This window comes from Polypterus senegalus, chromosome 4 (genome assembly GCF_016835505.1).
Source record: "Polypterus senegalus isolate Bchr_013 chromosome 4, ASM1683550v1, whole genome shotgun sequence".
Lineage (NCBI taxonomy): Eukaryota > Metazoa > Chordata > Cladistia > Polypteriformes > Polypteridae > Polypterus > Polypterus senegalus.
In genome coordinates, this window is record NC_053157.1 from 77,749,622 (window position 1) to 77,770,528 (window position 20,907).

At 37.9% G+C, this 20,907-nt stretch overlaps 1 protein-coding gene across 1 annotated transcript in view; it reads left to right on the plus strand.

Annotated features, from left to right (window-relative positions):
* Positions 1-20,907, plus strand: part of tusc3 (tumor suppressor candidate 3) — a 532,092-nt gene that overhangs the window by 245,917 nt on the left and 265,268 nt on the right. The window contains exon 2 of the mRNA XM_039750910.1: positions 1,239-1,408. Coding sequence (XP_039606844.1) covers positions 1,239-1,408 — 170 coding nt within the window. The remainder of the gene's footprint in view (positions 1-1,238; positions 1,409-20,907) is intronic.

Below are 20,907 nucleotides of genomic sequence, written 5' to 3' on the forward strand. Positions count from 1 at the left end.
ATTTGATATTTTTAGTTTTATTCAGTGTTCCTGCTTATACTGAATTAGTATGCATCTTATAGTTTATGATGTCAAAGCCGCACTGACAAAAACAGAGTCATAGGTATATATGATATTTGGAATTATTCATTTTATGACCTGTATATTACATTTTGGAAAAGGTGGCACCGATGCAACATTATTCAAATTAATGGTTTTCATTATTTCAAAATTATGGTATTTATTTGCATACCATCTTGTGGTTGTGGTCACATCTACAATTATTCCCAGTTTCAAATAAAAACTAACAGCGTCAGATACCTGGGGGGTGGCGGTAATATTTATCTTGATCGTGACAGAGAATAAAAGTGAAAAAATAAACGCTAACTTTAACAAGTTCTATAAATTTACAGCGGCTGTTACAGACGTAAATCAAATGTATCGGTTTATTGTATAATATTAACAATAAGAGCAGCTCACTACTCAAAATGGTAAATATACAAGGCAGTGAGGACCGAACTGGGGGACTCCTGATTACAAGTCAACAATTCTTACCGCTGCACCACAGAAACTATTGTATCATCCTTGAACCTTTTGTAAATGTGTTTATTTGATCTTTGGACTTCAGGCTTCACACATTATATAGTTTATGTCTACATTTTGTCATTTATTACTAAAATATGAAAAATGTTTCTATTTTAATGATGTGTTTACACAGATTATTGTAGAAATGGAACATACATGAAATACAGATGTTCCAGATAACAATTTCCACTCTATTCTAGCACTTCACTCCCAGATAATGAAGGCTGGAACTGGGAGAACTTTGTGCATGTTCTGCGGCAATGGGGGGATGGAATAGTAGGCTGCTTGCTGCTTGTCTTCATCAGCACATTTACAAGACAAAAGAGGCTGACGGAGAGGTGTGAAGGGATTTAAGTTGGGCCGGATTTATGAGTTTTTCTGTAGGCTTTAGTAATTCTAGTATTAAGGGTTGACTCACTGGATGGAACATGTGTTGCTGCCTGGATCGATTTTGGTGCATTCCATTAAAGAAATGCTTACTAATTTTAGCATTTTCTGCAATGTTAAATTCTTTTTGTTCCATTATATACATGTATATATTTTTTCAATGTTTCAATAAAGAAGTTAGTAATATTTGGTAATGTTTAAAAAATGTACTGCTAATAATAGTTGTGTGTTAGAGTTCTGTATGCTAGAATAGTTTCTTTATGTTTACCCTGTTTTCCTCATGACAGAACATGCTGGCAGAGAAAGTTGAGCAGCTCATGGAATGGAGCTCCAGGCGGTCAGTTGTCCGTATGAATGGAGACAAATTCAGGAGATTTGTTAAAGCTCCTCCACGTAACTACTCTATCATTGTGATGTTCACAGCTTTGCAGCCTCAGAGGCAATGTTCTGTCTGCAGGTAAGAAACAGTATTATTTTTTTTTAGAAAAAACACTTTTAAATATAACATAAGTATGCACCAGGATATAATATTCTTCTTCACAACTATAAAGTTCAGACATTAATCACTCAATTCACTAAAACATTTAAATCAGTTGTTGACTGGGACTATTTTAATACACCAAAAATCCTGCTGGTAATGTGTGCTAATCACACTGGCTGCTTTCTGTCTTCGTTTTTATTTATTTGTCATATCAATGCCTTTGAAAGCTGTTAGGGACTAGTACAGTTTGTTCTTCTGGGTGCTAAAATGGTTGTGGTTCCTTCCTTGATCTGGTATATGAGGCTGGGAGTAATAATGAATGCTTACCAAAGATAGTTTTAATTTAACGTGTCATTAATGAAAGCTTTTCCTCATCTGAAAATGTTAACTCCTGGAGAAACAATAATCGAATATCTTGTAGGAAAACAGTCCCAGGCTAACTATAGCATTGAGAACTAAACTTGATGTTTTGGTCATTCTTTTTGACAGATAGATACAAGATAATGGATGAAATGCATTTTAAATATATGGCAACTGTATGGAAAATTATTTTTGATAGTGCTTCTGTACATGATGGGAAATTATCAGGCTATCCTTCCTTGCATTTCCTTAACTTGTTTATTAATTATCTACCTTTAAGTGCTTTTGTTAAAGCCATTTACAATTTAGGGCCACAGAAAACCAGGGTTTATCACATTAAGGCTAAATGTCAGGCAGAGATAAACCTAGACATAGGGACCAGTCTGTCACAGAACCCGTCAGTTGGCCTAGGAAAATAATGTCATGTGTGTGATGATCACACCATCAACCAATAGCATCTGCCCCCTGCAAAAAAACAATTTTGCATTAATTTTGGCTGTGACTGTATGGTTGTCATTTTGTATTTCTGGTAGCCTGGTAAATCAGGTTTACTTTTCTTAGTACTTTCATGAACTAAAGGAGACCCGAATAAGAACATTTTGAAAATATATGGAAACAAGCAGTGTTAACATTTTGAATTCTACCTGTCAGTGCACTGTTTACCCTGTAGTTCAGTGATGATATATTCAAGTTGTAAATAAGGATTTTTAACACTTTTGGATTTTTCTTTTCTCATCACTTGTGGGAGTATTAACAGTAAAACACTGACATCACACTGTTTCCAAATATGAAGTATTTAGACTCATATTTTATATTAACCACATAAAACCTTGCATGGAAACAAACATTGCCTAAGATCTTCATTACCATATTATTCTACAATTGACTATATGTCCACTTCATCAATACTGTATAACTTTGAAATTGTGTTTCAGCATTGTGTTTGGTTATATTTAGTCTCTTGTACATGTTTTTCATGTTGAATACTGCAGAATCCATACTCTCATATTTTCTTTTTTGGCACAAACACATGCATTTCTTTTTAATAGCTCAGATTGCTGATGGAAAATATGATTGTTGCCCAGTGTGAGCAACCAGTGTTGATACTTCATTACTGGCAAGATACTCCAATTCAGCCTCGGTGTCAGAAACTATGGCATTTTGCAGAAATTGCTTTGTTATTGCATTTAACAATTTTAACATTCTAAATAATTTCATTTCTGATCACCAGCCCAATTTCTGCTACAACAAATTCTGTTATGAGTCGGCCTTGGCAAGATGTGATGGAGGACATTTTAATTACTTAGATATTCACATAGTTGGAACCCAGCAGTTACACTCATGAGAGCTGTGTGCTTTTGGCCAGGCAATGTCAGTTGGAGAATCTAATGCCAGAAATAACTTTGTGTTTGAGAAGTCTAGGCAATTATCAATGTGTTTATTAGCTAATATAGTCATACCATCATCTTCTTACTTGGTTTAGTTTAGTTTTTTGTCAGATTTCTCTTATTCCAGCTTTATAGTTAGCCTATGACATAATCAAGTAGGGACTGTATGGACAAAGATACTCCATGTCACATCTTTTAATAACAGATTAAAAGTCTTCTAACCTTACATTTTCGTTATATATTTTTCCTGGGCTTGGAAGATTTTACATGCATTTTTGCATTCCCTGCTTTTTTCAGAGGCTAACTTTAAAGCTAATTGTCTGAGAGTAAGTGACTGTCCTGGACTGATAAGTCTGATATATTTAAATAAAAAAAAAAAAAAAAAAAGAAAAGAAACCCATGAAAACCAGATCCACCCATTATGTCTCTTCTCTCAAATCCCTCAACCTGACGTTCACTTGGAGGCTTATGACTTTAACATAGAATAACACAGAGGCATAATCAAAATACTCAATAAATTAAGAAATAGACAGTTGTAAGTGTTTTCAGTAAACAGCTAAATTTCTGTTTAATGTTGGGGGCAGTTAGTCTGCTTGTCCCTCTCATTTTCTGTCACCACGCAGTTATTTGTTTTCCCCCTTCCGCTTATCTAATTTTTTCATGTGATGGTAATTTTGGGGTTGACTTTCCCAAACCCCCTGCAAAGTTCAGTGGCAGAGCTATAAAGTTTTGGTGCCAACTGGCATTAGGGCATTCTAATGCCACTCTGCTCCCAAGCTATGACAAGCTCATTTTAGCATACCCTGGATTTAAAAGCCGAGACTGAAGGGGCACCTTTTATAGTAGCAACGGACCCTTCCACAGCTTTTGGGCCATTTACAGTGCATCCGGAAAGTATTCACAGCGCATCACTTTTTCCACATTTTGTTATGTTACAGCCTTATTCCAAAATGGATTAAATTACATTTTTTCCTCAGAATTCTACACATAACACCCCATAATGACAATGTGAAAAAAGTTTACTTGAGGTTTTTGCGAATTTATTAAAAATAAAAAAACTGAGAAATCACATGTACATAAGTATTCACAGCCTTTGCTCAATACTTTGTCGATGCACCTTTGGCAGCAATTACAGCCTCAAGGCTTTTTGAATATGATGCCACAAGCTTGGCACACCTATCCTTGGCCAGTTTCTCTTATTCCTTTTTGCAACACCTCTCAAGCTCCATCAGGTTGGATGGGAAGCGTTGGTGCACAGCCATTTTAAGATCTCTGCAGAGATGTTCAATCGGATACAAGTCTGGGCTCTGGCTGGGCCACTCAAGGACATTCACAGAGTTGTCCTGAAGCCGCTCCTTTGATATCTTAGCTGTGTGCTTAGGGTCGTTGTCCTGCTGAAAGATGAACCATTGCCCCAGTCTGAGGTCAAGAGCGCTCTGGAGCAGGTTTTCATCCAGGATTTCTCTGTACATTGCTGCAGTCATCTTTCCCTTTATCCTGACTAGTCTCCCAGTTCCTGCTGCTGAAAAACATCCCCACATGATGCTGCCACCACCATGCTTCACTGTAGGGATGGTATTGGCCTGGTGATGAGCGGTGCCTGGTTTCCTCCAAACGTGACGCCTGGCATTCACACCAAAGAGTTCAATCTTTGTCTCATCAGACCAGAAAATTTTGTTTCTCATGGTCTGAGAGTCCTTCAGGTGCCTTTTGGCAAACTCCAGGCGGGCTGCCATGTGCCTTTTACTAAGGAGTGGCTACTGTCTGGCCACTCTACCATACAGGACTGATTGGTGGATTGCTGCAGAGATGGTTGTCCTTCTGGAAGGTTCTCCTCTTTCCACAGAGGACCTCTGGAGCTCTGACAGAGTGACCATCGGGTTCTTGGTCACCTCACTGCTCAGTTTAGATGGCCGGCCAGCTCTAGGAAGAGTCCCAGTGGTTTCGAACTTCTTCCACTTACGGATGATGGAGGCCACTGTGCTCATTGGGACCTTCAAAGCAGCAGAGATTCTTCTGTAACCTTCCCCAGATTTGTGCCTTGAGACAATCCTGTCTCAGAGGTCAACAGACAATTTCTTTGACTTCATGCTTGGTTTGTGCTCTGACATGAACTGTCAACTGTGGGATTTTATATAAACAGGTGTGTGCCTTTCCAAATCATGTCCAATCAACTGAATTTACCACAGGTGGACTCCAATTAAGCTGCAGAAACATCAAGGATGATCAGGGGAAACAGGATGCACTTGAGCTCAATTTTGAGCTTCACGGCAAAGGCTGTGAATACTTATGTACATGTGCTTTCTCAATTTTTTTATTTTTAATAAATTTGCAAAAATCTCAAGTAAACTTTTTTCACGTTGTCATTATAGGGTGTAGAATTCTGAGGAAAAAAATGAATTTAGTCCATTTTGGAATAAGGCTGTAACATAACAAAATGTGGAAGAGATGATGTGCTGTGAATACTTTCCGGATGCACTGTAACTAAAAGTTAGACTTCCAACTGTTATTTTATGAATCCTTGGAAGTATGAAGCATGTAAAGTGAAAACAGTGAAGGTCCCAGGACTGAGCCCTACCGGACACCATATCTCACGTCTGTGTTAATGATGGAGTACTCTCTGCACATTTCTGCACTTACTGGAATTGACTTGACAAATAATAACTAAAACAAGGCAAGGACAGTGCCTGTGAACCCATTCTAAGTTTCCAACCTGTACAGTAAGATAGAATGATCAGTGGAGTCAAACACTGTGCTTAAGTCTAACAATATAATTACAGTGAAATTTCCTTCATCAGAGGATATTGGGATATTGTTTATAACATGTGTTAGTGCCGTTTCTGTACTATGACCAGTGCAGTGCGGTAGACAGACTGAAATTCCTCAAATAAATTGCCATTCGTAAGGTGAAACTGAAGCTGATTGGTGATGGTTTTCAAGTATTTCAGAGGGAAAGGGTACATTTGAAATGTGTGTATATGTAATTGCAGTATTAAGTGTATGTGGCACTGGCTCTGACGTTTTAAGTGTTGGTTTAATAACTGACACTTTTAGTGCATCAGAAAGTACACCATTCAGTAATGAGCTATCAACATCCATTGATCTTTTTACTAGTTTTATTGACAGTAAATCTAAGGAACAACTAGTAGGTTTCATTTTAGAAGTTAAAGTTAATACTCTGTTCTTTTAATAGCAAAATGCTAAACTTAGAACATTATTATCTAGGAACTCTCAAACTATGTTAAGCTCATGGTTAAATGAAGCAATTTAAATTTGATTAACATAAATTAGGACATTATGGAGTCAATTATAAATGAGAGGAAAATAAAAACTGATGTTAACAGCATTTGTGGAGAAGTGCTGGGTTATGATGGCAAAGACACTGTTCAAGTTAGACAAAAATAACAGTTCATATCCCTTAAGCCAACCAGATCCCATCTTCTTCCTGAACATTCTATAGTAACCTAAATACAGTAGATGCCCGACAATATGAAATGAAGATTTGTTTTTTCCTTCTACTTTGATTTAGCTGGAAAAAGCAGGTTTCGTTATTCTTTTAAATTTTATGGTAAAAGGCAGATCACTGAGTGAGATATCACTGATTCAGTAAATCTAACGTTTACAGCTACTGAGTTAACACAAAAAAACAAACTTGTTACTGTTTTTATTATTTCCCATTAATGACTATTTTTTTCTTTTTTCCTGTACAATTTGTTATCAGTCATCCATTCTTTTCACTCAGAGACTCAACTAATTATTAACACAACAGCAGAAATACAATTTGATCTAAAGTTAACATATAGATGAGTATCATGTACTGTACTGTGCATGGGAATCAAACTTATTATTCTCTCAGCAGTAGCATGTAAAGTGAAAGCAGTTAAAAGTCCCATACTGAGCCTCAAGAGATACCATGTTAAACTTCAGAACTTAAAGACAGAGTACCATCTCCACATTTACAGTATATATTGAAATTCATTTGATAAATATGAGCTATGCCATGCTGAGACCGTGCCTGAGAACACAACACAATTTTCAAGCTGTGAAACAGGATATTGCCACTAGTCTCAAAAGCTGTAATTAAATCTAAAAGGATAGTAATTGTACTCGTCTCTTTATCAGAAGACATCAAAATGTCATTCGCAACACAAATGTTTGCCATTTCTGACCTTTTGATATCATGACCAGTGCAAACACAAGACTGAGCTTTTTCAACAAGTTGTAGTAAGAAAGTTGAGACTGAAGTTGTGAAGCTTCAACTTTTTCAAATACTTTAGAAAAATGGTAAATTTGAAATTATTATATAATTATTAGGCATGTTTGGGTATGGCTCCATTTTTTTCAGTAATGATCTGTAGCAGTCAATGAAGCTGTATTAATAAATATTAAGAACTGGTGCTTCCAGAACAGCGATTGAGCTTTTCACCATTTTTGTTGGGACCGGATCTAATGGGTAGGTAGCAAATTTCATTTTAAAAATAAACATTACAATTTCTTGTTCTGTTGTAAAATTTCTAAGGTGGTATGCATAGGAGAAATGGGGTCTGACCCAGATGAACCAATTCTCTGAAATGATAATGAAATCTGGGTTCTTACTTTACTTGGTTTATCATTAATGAAGTTTAAAAAATCCGTGCCTCAGATGTTTGTATGGATTTGGTATGGCAGCTGACATTTTTCATGTATCAAATGACTGTCATGAACAGTGCACGAGGGTTATTTCCATTTTCAAGTATTAATATGGAATAATTTTAAGAGTGTCCCTGAAAAAGAGCTTTTTTAAATAGATTTTAGCTGTCAGTTCGTACTTTTCAAAAAACAGCAATTTGATTGTTCTCCTTGCTTTTTATAATAAAATGTCAATTCTAATTACTGGTTTTAACGACTGAAAACACCGAAGAATTACTTTTTAAACGCCTCAAGGCTTTGAAAACTCACATCATGGGGTTGCCACTGAAATCAATTGTAGTCATTAATAAACCTCATTATTCATTTTCTTAGTCTTAGTATTTCATTTCTGATAGTTGTTTTTGTTGCAAAAGAAGCACTCTTTATCCCATTAGGCAAAGTTGGAACACCAAGGTGTACACATTCATCTGTGTGACATTTTGTTTTAGCTGATATTATGCTTTATGAATAATTAAAAGACAAAACATCATAAAATATTAGTACACATCTCTGTATGAATATCATATTATGTTTATTTTCATGTTAAGTAAAACCAAGTGAAAATAAAACAAATGCAGAACATATCTGTCACAAGTAACTGAGAGTCAGATTCTTGTATGGTAACTGCCGTTAAGTCTCAGGTTAGTCATCCATTTCAATGCAGCCCTGAACATGAAGAAGCCAGTTAATCCTATTTGAAAAGACATTAGACAAGACCACCTCAGGGTAAAAATTACTTCATCAAAATTGTTCTGTTTATCTTCATCTTCGAGTAAGTAAAAAGCTACTAAAAACATTTGATATAAGTATAGATATTTTAAGGAAAAAATTGTAATATTTTATAGAATCTACCAATACCTGTGATCATATATTTTTATAAATACATCTGGGTAAAATAGTACATCTCCTGAGCTAGATTTCTAGCAGAGTTTGTGCAGACCTTAAAATGTTTTACTCATACTGATAGTCAATAGATTTCCAGAATCTCAGTTGTTTCCTCATATAACCTGAAACTCCCTTAGAAGTTAATGTGCTGCAGTAGCAGCTCCTATGAATAAAGAGGGACAAGAGGATAAATAAGCAGGTAAACTAGAGTTGTACAAAATTAATGAAAAATACAAATAAACCAAAGATGAGTGACAACTGACGTGACCCTCGTTTTAGAAGGGAGGTTTTCTCTAGTGGCTGCAAGAGCATACATTTAAAAACATCAAGACAACCTTACTAATTTAGAACTGAAGAAATAGGTAAAGGTATACTGTACATATCTTTTCCAGAAATAATAGTCGTGCTCTTCTTAATATGGAATTGGAAAAATGATTCATTAATTTCAGTTAGATCAGCTTAATAATGGGTATTCTGAAAAAGGAGAAGAACAATGAACAATGATCCCTGAGCAAAGATTATATGTCTGAGCTTCTGCAATTGAAACCGAGAGAGAGAGAGAGAGTGTTCATTTTCACTATTAATTTGTAACATATTACATGAATAATTTTAAATATAAATTGATCAGTGACAATCAGAGAGAGCAGTATAAGGAATTTCTTCAAGGATAAAAATCTTCATTTCATTAAACCATATTTTTGTAGAAATACTAAAATAATGGAAATTGATGCATTAATTAACAAAGGAATAAAAAGAAATCTTTACTAAAACTGAAAACATTTTGAACAAGAGAACAAGAGAATCTGAGGTGAGAATTTTGAAAAATGGCTGGAGCCCTGGCATTTGTAATTTCCAATTCCCATAATCAAATGAAGCAGTATCATCCACAAAAAGAAATTAAACATGAAGACAAATCTTCTTCATTCAAACATGAAATGGAAAAGAGACCAATGTTATTGCCATACAATCAATTTCTTTTTATGCTTACAGTTATATGTATGCAAAAAATCTGTTACTGGAGAACATCTACCGAGACAGAAAGAGTTACAAAATAGGACTGAAGTAAATGGGAAGTGATACTCATAACAAAATTTGGGTGTCCTAAAAAATTAACAGTATGAGGGAACAGAACAAGACCCCCCAGCGGGTGAATATCTCATTCTTCAGGGTGGAGCTTACCTTGCTGGCGCGGGCATCTGTCAGTGCAAATAGCTCCACCCACTTAGAGAAACAATCCACTACCACCATCAGGACCATCTTTCGTGAGCTGGTCATCGGGAATGGCCCCATCAAATCGACCACCAAAGTCTCCCCTGGTCCAACTGCGATCGTCGACTGTAACATCCCTGATGGTTTACCAAGTGGGTTCTTTAGTTGTTGACATGTGTGGCAGTTCTTCACGTGGAACCAAAATCTGTCCAGACTGATGGCCACCACGCCACCCTCAGAATCTTCAGGAGGGTTTTCGTCCGGCCAAGATGACCACCTAAAGGGCTGTTTTGGAAAAAGTTCAAAAACTCGGGGATGAGCACCTCCGGGACCACAAGTTGTTGCTGCAGGCCCCCCAAGGATGATGGAACAGATCTATAAAGAACTCCCTGGAGGTCCACAAAGTGTACCCGGTCAGTGCGCTGGTTATCCAGCTCCTTCTGAAGATTTTGGCAGAAAGGGCTGGAAGCTTGTGCTTGGGCCAGATCGTAGAGAGTACTAGGTAACGATGGAAATACCTTCTTTGCTTCTGCCAAGCACATCATCCCCGAGGACTCTGATGCCCTATACAGAGCATCAAGCACGATGTTACTACAGCCCTTCCGTTACATCACCTTAAAGGTGAAATTCTGGAGGTGCAGCACCCACGTAGTCAGTTGGAAAGATGTCTTTGGGTGATTAAACACCCAGGTCAGAGCATAATGGTCTGTGTACACTTCAAAATCAACCCCTTCAAGAAAGTGCTTCCATTTTTCCACGGCCCACACTACCGCCAGGCACTCCTTTTCTGCTGTTGAGCAATTGAGCTCAGCGCCATGCAGCGCTCATGAAGCATATGTGATGACGCGCTCTTCCTTGTCCTTCTTTTGGTTGAGCATAGCATCAAGCCCCAGGTTGCTGGCATCAGTATGTACTTGAAAAGTGAGCCGTGGATCGGGCTGGGCCAGGACGGTGGCTTCTGTAGGTGTTCTTTCAGTTGCTCGACGGTGTCCTGGCATTCTTTAGTCCATTCCCACGGGACATCCTTCTTTCTTAGCTGGTTTAAGCGATCCGCTATGACAGCCAACTGAGGGATGTATTTATGGTACCACCCCACAAACCCCAAGAAACACTGCAAAGATTTTAAGTCTGTGGGCGTGGGGTAGTCTTGGATGGCTGAAATCTTTTCTGGGTCTACAGCGACTCCTCAGCAGACACGATATGTCCGAGGAAATGGATTTGGGGTTGAAGGAAGGTACACTTTTGTGTTCAGGGTGAGGTGTGCTTGCTGGAGACAATGAAAGATGCTATTCAGGTCCTGGAGATGCTGTTTTATTGAAGAGGAGTAAATAATAACATCATCGATGTACACAAAGCAGATCTTTCCTACTAACCCCCTCAGCACTTGTTCCATAAGCTGTTGGAAAGTGGCACCAGCGTTCTTTAGGCCAAATGGCATGGTTTTAAATTGGAAAAAGCCCTCAGGGTTGATTACGGCTGTGTTCTTTTTACTCCCCTCATCCATCGGCACCTGCCAATCACAACTGCGGAGGTCCAAAGTACTAAAAACAGCTGCTCCATGCAGCGACTCGAGTATTTCATGAACCAGGAGCATGGGATCTGCGTCCAGGTTTGTCTTCGTGTTCACACCCCTGTAGTCCACGCAGAAACGAAGGCTGTCATCTGTTTTCTTCACTAGGACTACAGGGGACACCCAGGAGGAAAAAGATGGTTCAATTATTCCCTCAGCGAGCATTTTGTCTAGATGTTGTTTAATAATATCCCTCTTCAGTGGAGAAACTTGATACGCCCAGTGTCTAACAGGGACTTCGGAGGTATGAATCACATGCGTACCCCCCCCCGTGCGACTCCCAATTAGGGAATTGTGAAGAAACTTATGACAGTCTGAAAGAAATGAGAAATCATTCAGAACTTTTTAAGTCAGGTTCAGGAGCAGTAATGGCACAAAGGAAAAGAGCCTAGTGAAGATGTCTTGTACTCAATTAAGCCATTACTGTCAACTGAACAGCAGTTCCAGAAAAGTCTAGAAGTAGTGTGGTGCCTGGAAGAGATCCTACCAGTGGCACCATGACAGATGCACAAAGAGGTAGACTACGTCATCGTTAAGACTTATACCCATTGCAAAGTTGGAGGAATGACCTGTTGTTTAAAGAAAGAAAAATAACTGCGAGAGCACCTCCTGGCTAAAATACCTAGAGCTTAATTGTTCCTTCCATTCTTACTCTAACCTGCTTTATTTAATTCATGGTCATAAAGAACTAGAGCCAGACCTGGAAGCTGTTTACTTAAAACAGAAACCAACTGTTTAAGTACTACACTGCTATTGAAACTTCCTCAAAAAAGGAAATAAAATGATAAAAATAAAACACTTTTTTTAACAAGGTTAAAGGCACAGTTGAATTGGAAGCAGAATATAACCAGGTCAGCACTCAAAGCTAAGTCAAGCAAAATATATCTTTGTTCAGATTGTATGCCTTTTGTGGATGATATAATTTTTTACTTCCTTGATTTTCTCTTCTTCTCCCATTTAAGTGGAAATTAAATATATTTTTTGAAATTTCTATGTTGTTTCTTCCATTTGAAATGACCTACATTTCATTTCATCCTTCAAATAACAGCACTTCACTATAAAATAAATAAAAATGAACAAGACTGACATTGCAAAGACATTTCTGACTCATTACAGCCTATAACCTTCTTATCTGATAATTCGAATAATGCATAACTTTTCTTTTTGAAAATGATACATTTTAGCTGATACTGTATTGTATAGTATTTCATTATTTCATACCAGAAACATGGCTCTAACAACATATTTTGATATGCTTGTGTTATGAATTACAAACAAATATTGTATATGGGCCAGTTTAAATTCTTCATTTGAACTAACAAAAAACAAATATATATTTTTGTTTTTTTATTTCTGAGAAAAACCACATAGATAACATAACATTGTCAAAACACACCTAACCCAATGCAGAGTCAGAAGAAATTAATGGAAGCATAATTATTGGACAATATGAAAATTTACAATAACAAAATAACAGTTATATTTTAGCAAAGAAGGTGATTAACTTTAAAACATGGCTGTAAATCTGCCTTAGACTGTAAAGTATCCAATATTATGTAAACTTACAAAAGTAAATTGAAAGGAAAAATGAAATTTAATTAAGTAGTCCATAATTAAGTCTTTCACAGCAAAACTGGTTTTAAAAAATGAATTTTTTTTCACCACTTACCATTCTGACGATAAAAAGTTATTAGGTATTACACATTTATTTTCTTCTTGTTTAAATGAAGTTAACTATAGGCTTCTTACTTTCTTTGCTGTTTTAAAAAAATTATTTTATTTTTATGAGAGTCTAGGCTTCATATTAAATTGTATGGTTTTTCAAATAAGCTTTGGTTGTTTACATAGAAAATATTTTTTACTTTTATTTATTTTATTTTTTTTCTAATCTCCTTTTTGCTTATAGCCAAAGCTATTTAACAATGAATGATTTTTAACATTCACCTTGAATTTCCTACATTGACTGTTTAATTGATGTTTGTTTTAATAAAGTAAGTACAGATAAGTATTTTTATCCTTTTTTGTACAGGAACATATGGTCAGATTTGCCTTAAATATGTGCAATATATTGATTTTTTCTCTATTTTATGCAATTAGTCATTACAGGTATGTTGGTTACAGAAACACTGACAATCTCCTGGTCCTCTTCTGTGTTTTTTTATTGCTTTCTAAATGGGCCTGAGCTAAATCTGACATGAATTGTAGAGGTCTGCATGAAATAGATTCTTTGTGGCATTCTTTGCTGTTGTTTCGTGAAGATTAATGTTTTCTTTTAACCTTGCCCTTCTTCTCCTTTGGTTATCATTTACCTCAAGTTTTCTTTTCTCCTTTCACTTTTGCTCTTGTTTTTTTTTTCTTGCATGGCAGCCTTGTCTGTTCTTCCTTGCAGCAAGTCAGTGATAAGAACATATCTTTCCTTGTATAGCCCGAATGGTAAAGAAGACATTTCACGTCACTTAGTAGGGAACCTGTGACCTTTCTCTTGGTAGTGATGGCTTGTTACAGTCACCACATGCTGTTTGGTCTCCCCGTCACTACAAAACAAATACGATGTGCCAGTACATCTTTTATTTTGCAGGCCACCTGAATTTTAACTGTCACAAGTGAGCACCATAGATAGTATTTGAAGTGTTGTCCACAAATCTTGTTCCAGCTGTTACATCATCATGTTCACTGTATGGATAATTAGATATTGATGATAATCAGCTTTGCAGACACATCTCCATGTGTAAAATGTGAAGTGGGGTGGAGGAAGATGCCATTGGCTGTCAACTCAGCCAATCAGATATTGTCAATAACTGCATGCAAATGCATTGATCAGTGTTCAAGTTGCTGTGCAGCAGAAACACAAGTTTCACATAAGGTAGGAATTATATAAACAGCGCAAAGCAATAAAACATGTACTGTATTTCTGTTTGTTTTTATGGATTTTAAAAGGTTGTGCTATTCTTTTCAATTTGAATGTTAAAAGAATTAATTCCTACTTTGTAAACACAAAGTATCCCCCCTGAATTCTAAATTTAGTGTACATTTCTAAACTCCCTTAGCTTCATTAAACAACTATCATAGCATTCTGTAGCAAGCTATTAGTGTCATTTAATTAAATCACTTGTCTTGTTTTACATTGCTGTGACAAAGCCTCTGAGACTACCAGTCTACAGTACAAGAAAGTAATTAATACAATTCACCTTTTAACTATTAATCAATAAATCATTGCCAGCAGCATGCAGAGCCTTTTGCACTTTTGCCTTCAAATAGTAAAAAATGAACAAGGAAAACATGTGACAGGTGACATATAGATTTGTCTCAAATACTAAACCATATTAAAACATTTGATGCTGTATGAAGCACAGTACAAGGAATAATTTGCAGAAATCATTCAAATCATTTTATTTAGCATAGTTTTCATTGGAAATTAATGAAATGACCCCTTTTATATTTGTTTGATGTCTTTGCAAAAATAAAATACTTTCTTAGATAATGTATATCAATGGCAATAAATCCAATCAATTAATGCTTTCTTCAGGTTGCAAATACCATTATAAATTGTTCCATAAAAGGAACATGGTTACATTGTCAAATTTTGATGATGAAGAAAAGAATATGATGAAGAAAAGAATATGAAAATAAATGAATGTTTACAAGATAGACAAAATATTTAGGTTAGAGCTTCAAAATGCTAAGCAACTGAGCGCTCTTTATTAACAAAGAAAGTATTCTAAAAAAAACAATAGAAAGGACTTTATTAAAAAGTGTGAATAATGGATCAGCAAATGAAAACTTGAAGTAAAACAGACAGGTTTTCAGTCTTGATTTGAACAGACATGATAAAGTCACAGTAACAGGTTTAGAAAGCATGTTTCGCACAGTGGCAGCCAAAAAGCTGAAGGAACATTTATATTGTATTGAGAAGTATATTTAAAGGTAAGCAATGATTTAGTGATGCCCATGTGAAGCTTTTTGATGTGAACCAGCATTAGATAGCTCTTGAATCTCTATTTGCCCAACTCTTTCAAAATAACATCAGTTTATAGCCTTGTGCTAGTTAAAGTACATTGTTCTGAGACTGAAATCTCTCTTTCTCTTATTTAGGATGCAGTATGTATACTAAAGCAGACAAGCTGAAAAAAAATAAGAGTCTATCAAGCAGTCCACCTAGACTTTCTACGCTGTTGATAAAGTAATTTATGTGCATTTTATTATTAAACTGCTCGATACAAGTGTTTTGGAGAGAGTGGGTAGAGAATTTACGAGAGGCTACATAGTAATGGGTTGACATGCATTTTGAATGTATTATTGCTAAATGTTTGTCAGACATCTTCACTCAGAGAACTCATCAACGTCCAGAATATACTGCTATTGTCTACATTTACTTTTTACAACAAGTGCACAGATAAGTTATGTGACTAAAGGTTACACAATCAGTTGGAGAAGAAAAATAAACTGACAGCCTTGTGAATTCAAATCCAGTGCCCTAGCAACTACAGTAAACCAGTTTTTTTTAATGCTTTATAGATACATAGAAACATGAAGACATACAATTCTACAAAAACGTTCACAACCTTGGAAGTTTTCCCATTTTATTAATATGGAATGTTGAATGACAGTGGATTTAGTTTGTCTTTTTTGAATATTGGTCAACAGAAAATGTCTGTTTAATGTCAAGTGAAAATACAGAACACAAAATAATTGATCATTGATGTCAGCTGGAAGAAAGTTTTATGGTTTGATGAGGCCAAAGTTAAGCTTTTTGGCCATCATTCTAAACGCCATGTTTGGTATAAGCCAAACTGCATTATTAAAAACACACTATCCTGACCAAGAAGCTTGGTGGTCTTCACATAATTCTGTAGAAATGTTTCTAATGCAGTATTCAGCCCTTTTAATATGACGCACCTCAATCATCATTGGAGTAGCCAGTTGCTTTAGAAGTGACATAAAGAATTAAATGGAGAGCTGTCTGTACTGAAGGGGTTTCAATTGATTGTAGTATTAATGCACCTTATCTGGTGGTCCAATTTGTGCTGAATCAGTATAGTCAACTAACCTACACAAAAAGAACAAAAAGGACACTCCAAGCAACTCCATGAAAATGTTTTGAAAAGTACAAGTCAGGGGATGGATTAAAGAAAATGTGCAAGTCACCGAATATCCCTTGCAGTCCAGTTAAATCTGTCATTAGGAGATGTAAAGAGTATGGCGCAGCTGTAAATCAGGCCATCCACAAAAGTAATTATGCAAGAAGACTAGTGAGGGAGGCCACCAAGAGACTTATGAGACCTTTCACCAGACAGTTTTATAGGAGAATGGCAAAGAAAAAGCAACTGTTTAAAAAATGCACAGAGCTTGCCAGAAAGAAAGACTCTGAAGTCATCTGGAAGAGGATAGTATGGTCTGATGAGATCAAAATTGAGCCTTTTGACTGTTAGACTAAGCCAAAAACTACACATTAACAAAAACACACCATGGTGGAGATGGATCAAGCTGTGGAGAGGCTATCCACAAAGACTCGAGGTTGTTATGACTGCCAAAGATGTATATACTAAATACTGCTTGAAGGAGTTGCATATTTGTCTGGTCAATTATTTTGTGTTTTATATGTGTAATTTGGATCACTTTGCAGAGATCTATCTTGTTCTGTCAAAAAAAGTAAAATCAAATCCATTGTCATTCAATGTTATATAACAATATAATGTGAAAACTTCCAAAGTAGGGAATAACTTTTTTGGGTACTGTACAAGCCTAATCAGTCCTAGTAAATAAAAAAATCAGAAATTATAAAATGTAAGACTGCTCTTTTAAAATGTTTATAATTCTTAATATAAGTAGAATTTCACACAAAGTACAAGAGCTAGAGGTAAATAATTACCTTCTGCTTGTGATATTGTTGGAGTTAAAGAATCATGACTAAATTAAAGTGATGGAAAGTAATTATGTATTCCTTAGTTTACATCCTTCAGGAAAACAACAATGAAAGGTGGCTGAGTTAGCACAGGTTCAAGATGAATGATTAGACTTTGCACCTAAATATATCAATTGTCAAACAATATTAATTAATCTAATCAAATGAGACACACAGGATGGATTATCATTCAGTTTGGATTAATCTTTCCAAAACAAGACCGGGATATCCTTCTTTGAAATACAGAAAACAAAATTAAAATGACATTCATTACACCTAACTGCTTCTTCACCCACATCATCTCTAGTGTATTCCCTGTCTTCTCTTTTCAACAATAAAAGAAACAGAAGTGATTGATGCTTTGAACAACAGCAATCACAACATGGTTACGTATGAAATCTTCTATGAAAACAAAAAAGTACTCCAAAATAAGCATTATTTGTAAAAGAAAAAAAAAATCAGAGATATTCTAAACTATACATAAATGTTTATACTGTTTTCAAATAATATTTATAGGACTTTTAAAAGATGTCAAATAAAACACTAGACCTAGAGAAACACTGGAAACTGAAACATCAGATAAAAACAAACCAAATTAAATGTTTAAAACAGAAATTGAAATGTAGGCAAATAGCAAACATATTTTCCACTACTGGACCTCTAAAAATGCTACAAAACAGAATTTAAAAAGCCTTAGAGAAGTGTAAGGAAAAAAATGAGTAGCAAAAAGCTAAACAAGAAATGAAAAATTAACAAAAGCTGAGGAGATTAGAGCCCATCCCAGCAGCATCGGCACAAATGTCATTCTTGGTCAGGGAGCAAGTCCATCTTGTGCCTCACTAATACAAAGAGCTAATCTGAAATTGCCAACTAAAGCCAAAGTCACATTATACAAGTCATGGGGCATTTCAGATTTTCCTAATTCAGTTGCTGATTGGATCATCTCTCCATGTCAATTTATAGGGCTAAGAATCGCATTTACTAACTGCGTTGCAACCTTCCAGATCAGCCATGCTTGCCCTTTTTTGTGACAGCCAATAGCATGCTGTGCGACTGAACCTGTGCTGTTCAAATGATTGACAGATACAGTGAGTTTAGTCTGCAGCTGGCTGAACAGACCAAGGGACACAATATAATCCAAAAATATTTGGGAGAACAGGACTGCTTCCTCCTCCCAACCCTCTCTTAAGAGGTTCATCAAGCCTGAGAGCTGTCTCCCATAATGCAACCTGAATGGACATAAACCTATTGAGTACTATGGCACCTGGCAGAAAGCAAACAAAACCAGAGGGAGAAGCTGGTCCCAGTCTCATTGATCTGCCCACACCACCTTCCTCCACTTCTGTTTAAGTGTCTGATTAAAATTTGCCATTAAAGCAGGTCGTAGACAAATGTTTTGAGATGGATGATGCAAAACAATATAGCGACTTCCCAGAATGACCCATATGTTAAAGCCATCCCTTGGTCCATGAGGACCTCTTTGAAGATGCAGGCCTGTGTAAAGACACCCACCATTTTCCAGGCAGTTGTTTTAGAGTTGGCCACTCTCAGGGGGATGGCCTTCTGGTATCATATGGCATAATCCTCAATAACTAATAATAACGTGAGCGTAATCTCAATTAAAGGCAAGGGAAGCAGAAGAAGTGCACTGTCTCACTGAGGTATTTGATTTAATTGACGATCCAGATAGGATCTACAGAAGCAGGGCACCTCTTTATGTATGCTGTGGAAGCTTAGCTGGGACACAGACAGGGAGACACCAATAAGTCCAACACACACTTTTATTTACACTATTTACACTTTCAAAATCCTGCACAGCACACAGTGCCCCAGCCCCAATCACCCTTAAGTCCAGGCCTTCCAATGCCTTCCTTCGACCGCCTCCACTCCTCTCCTTTGAGCTCTGCCCTCTTCCTCCCGACTCCGGCTGATGACTGGAGGGAGGCGGCCCCTTTTATTCCCACCCGGATGTGCTCCAGGTGCCTTCTGATGAGCTTCCTGCGGCACTTCCTTGTATGGCTGAAGTGCCACATGAGCACCCTGAAACACTCCGGGTGCTGATGTCCAGGGCTTCTTACTCAGGGCTTCCATGCTCACACAAACCAGGCCGGCTGCCCTCTCGTAGTCTCGGGGAGGCATAGTCCCTCTCTCGGTCCTCGGTGTCAGCCACATTGCCCCTCCGTCAGCTGAGACCCGTAGGGGCCTGCATCCCTTCCCGCTTTTGGCATGTCTCCCGGCGGGGAGCCGACACACTTCTGTCCAGGGCCCGGTCCAACGAAACAAAAACTGGAAAAAGGGGCGGAGATGTTGCCTTGACGCCACCACTTGGTGTCTTTCTTCGTACCATACAGGCAACGCTCCCCTCTTCGATGGGCACTCATTCACGCATTCAACACTTCGGCCCCCCCTCTGATGTCTCCATGCCCCCCAGACCGGGACATTTGATGGGACAGCTCGCATCCCCGTCTTCTCAGCTGCATTCAGGGCTTCCCTCTGATACCACAGAGGACTGCCCGTCACCGGACGTGAGCTCCCAGCCTCACGTCCTCCCTTGTCAGATGAGCCGGATTTCTTCCACCAGATCATCTGCTTTCTCTGGGGCGCCCTAACGGTCTGAGTCTCTCTATGGGAAAGGAAGAGACCCCGTACCGTCTGTGTCCCTGTAGAATGGCGTGAAACCATCGCTGGCTCTGGGAGCAGGGCCCTTTGACACATGGCACACATCAGCCAGTGTCTTGTTTGCTCTCTTACTCTTTCTGCCCACACCACTGTCGGAGGTACGGCCACTCGGTACCCGGAACCGACCGATACCAGGAACCCTTCGCAAGACCCTCCTTTTCCCTTTACTGCACAAGTATTACTTACCTGCACCACCACGTCCCTCCGGCCAGAGAATCCAGCGTCACACTGCTTCGTCCACTGGTGTAGAGTCTTCAGTGACGCAATTGCCTTCTCCTTCAGCTTTTCAACTGTTTCACAGAGGACGCACATTACCTGTAGGAGCAACTCTGTGGGCTGAAGGCTAAGCTCCAGTGTACGCAGAGCCGCAAGTAAAAACTGAATGTCAGCTGGCGGTGGACTTACCCTTTGATTGGTCTTACACGCCAGCTGCTGCATGCCGTGGAGCCTTCGTCTCGGCTCAGGACAGACATTCGTTGATCCTGCCTCTGACCAATCATCGGTGGGAATGCAACACACACCGTTCAATCCCTCGCCAGCCTCGGGGAAGGACTTCTGGTTCTCCTCCGTCTTCTCCTTCCAGCTCCCGATGCGGTGGCAAGCCTCCTGGCAGCTCTTCTGCTACTGCGGATTTCTGAGCTGTATTGTAGGGGTGATTGATTTGACAGCATCCATTGTTCAAAAGTCACCCTCGTCCCAATGGGCAACCAGGACTTTACCTCCTCTTTTGCATGTTGGCTAACCACCTTGGGACAAGGGTCCATGGCCTGGTCTCCATCAGGCTCTCCATATCTGCCTGGGACTGTGGACAGAC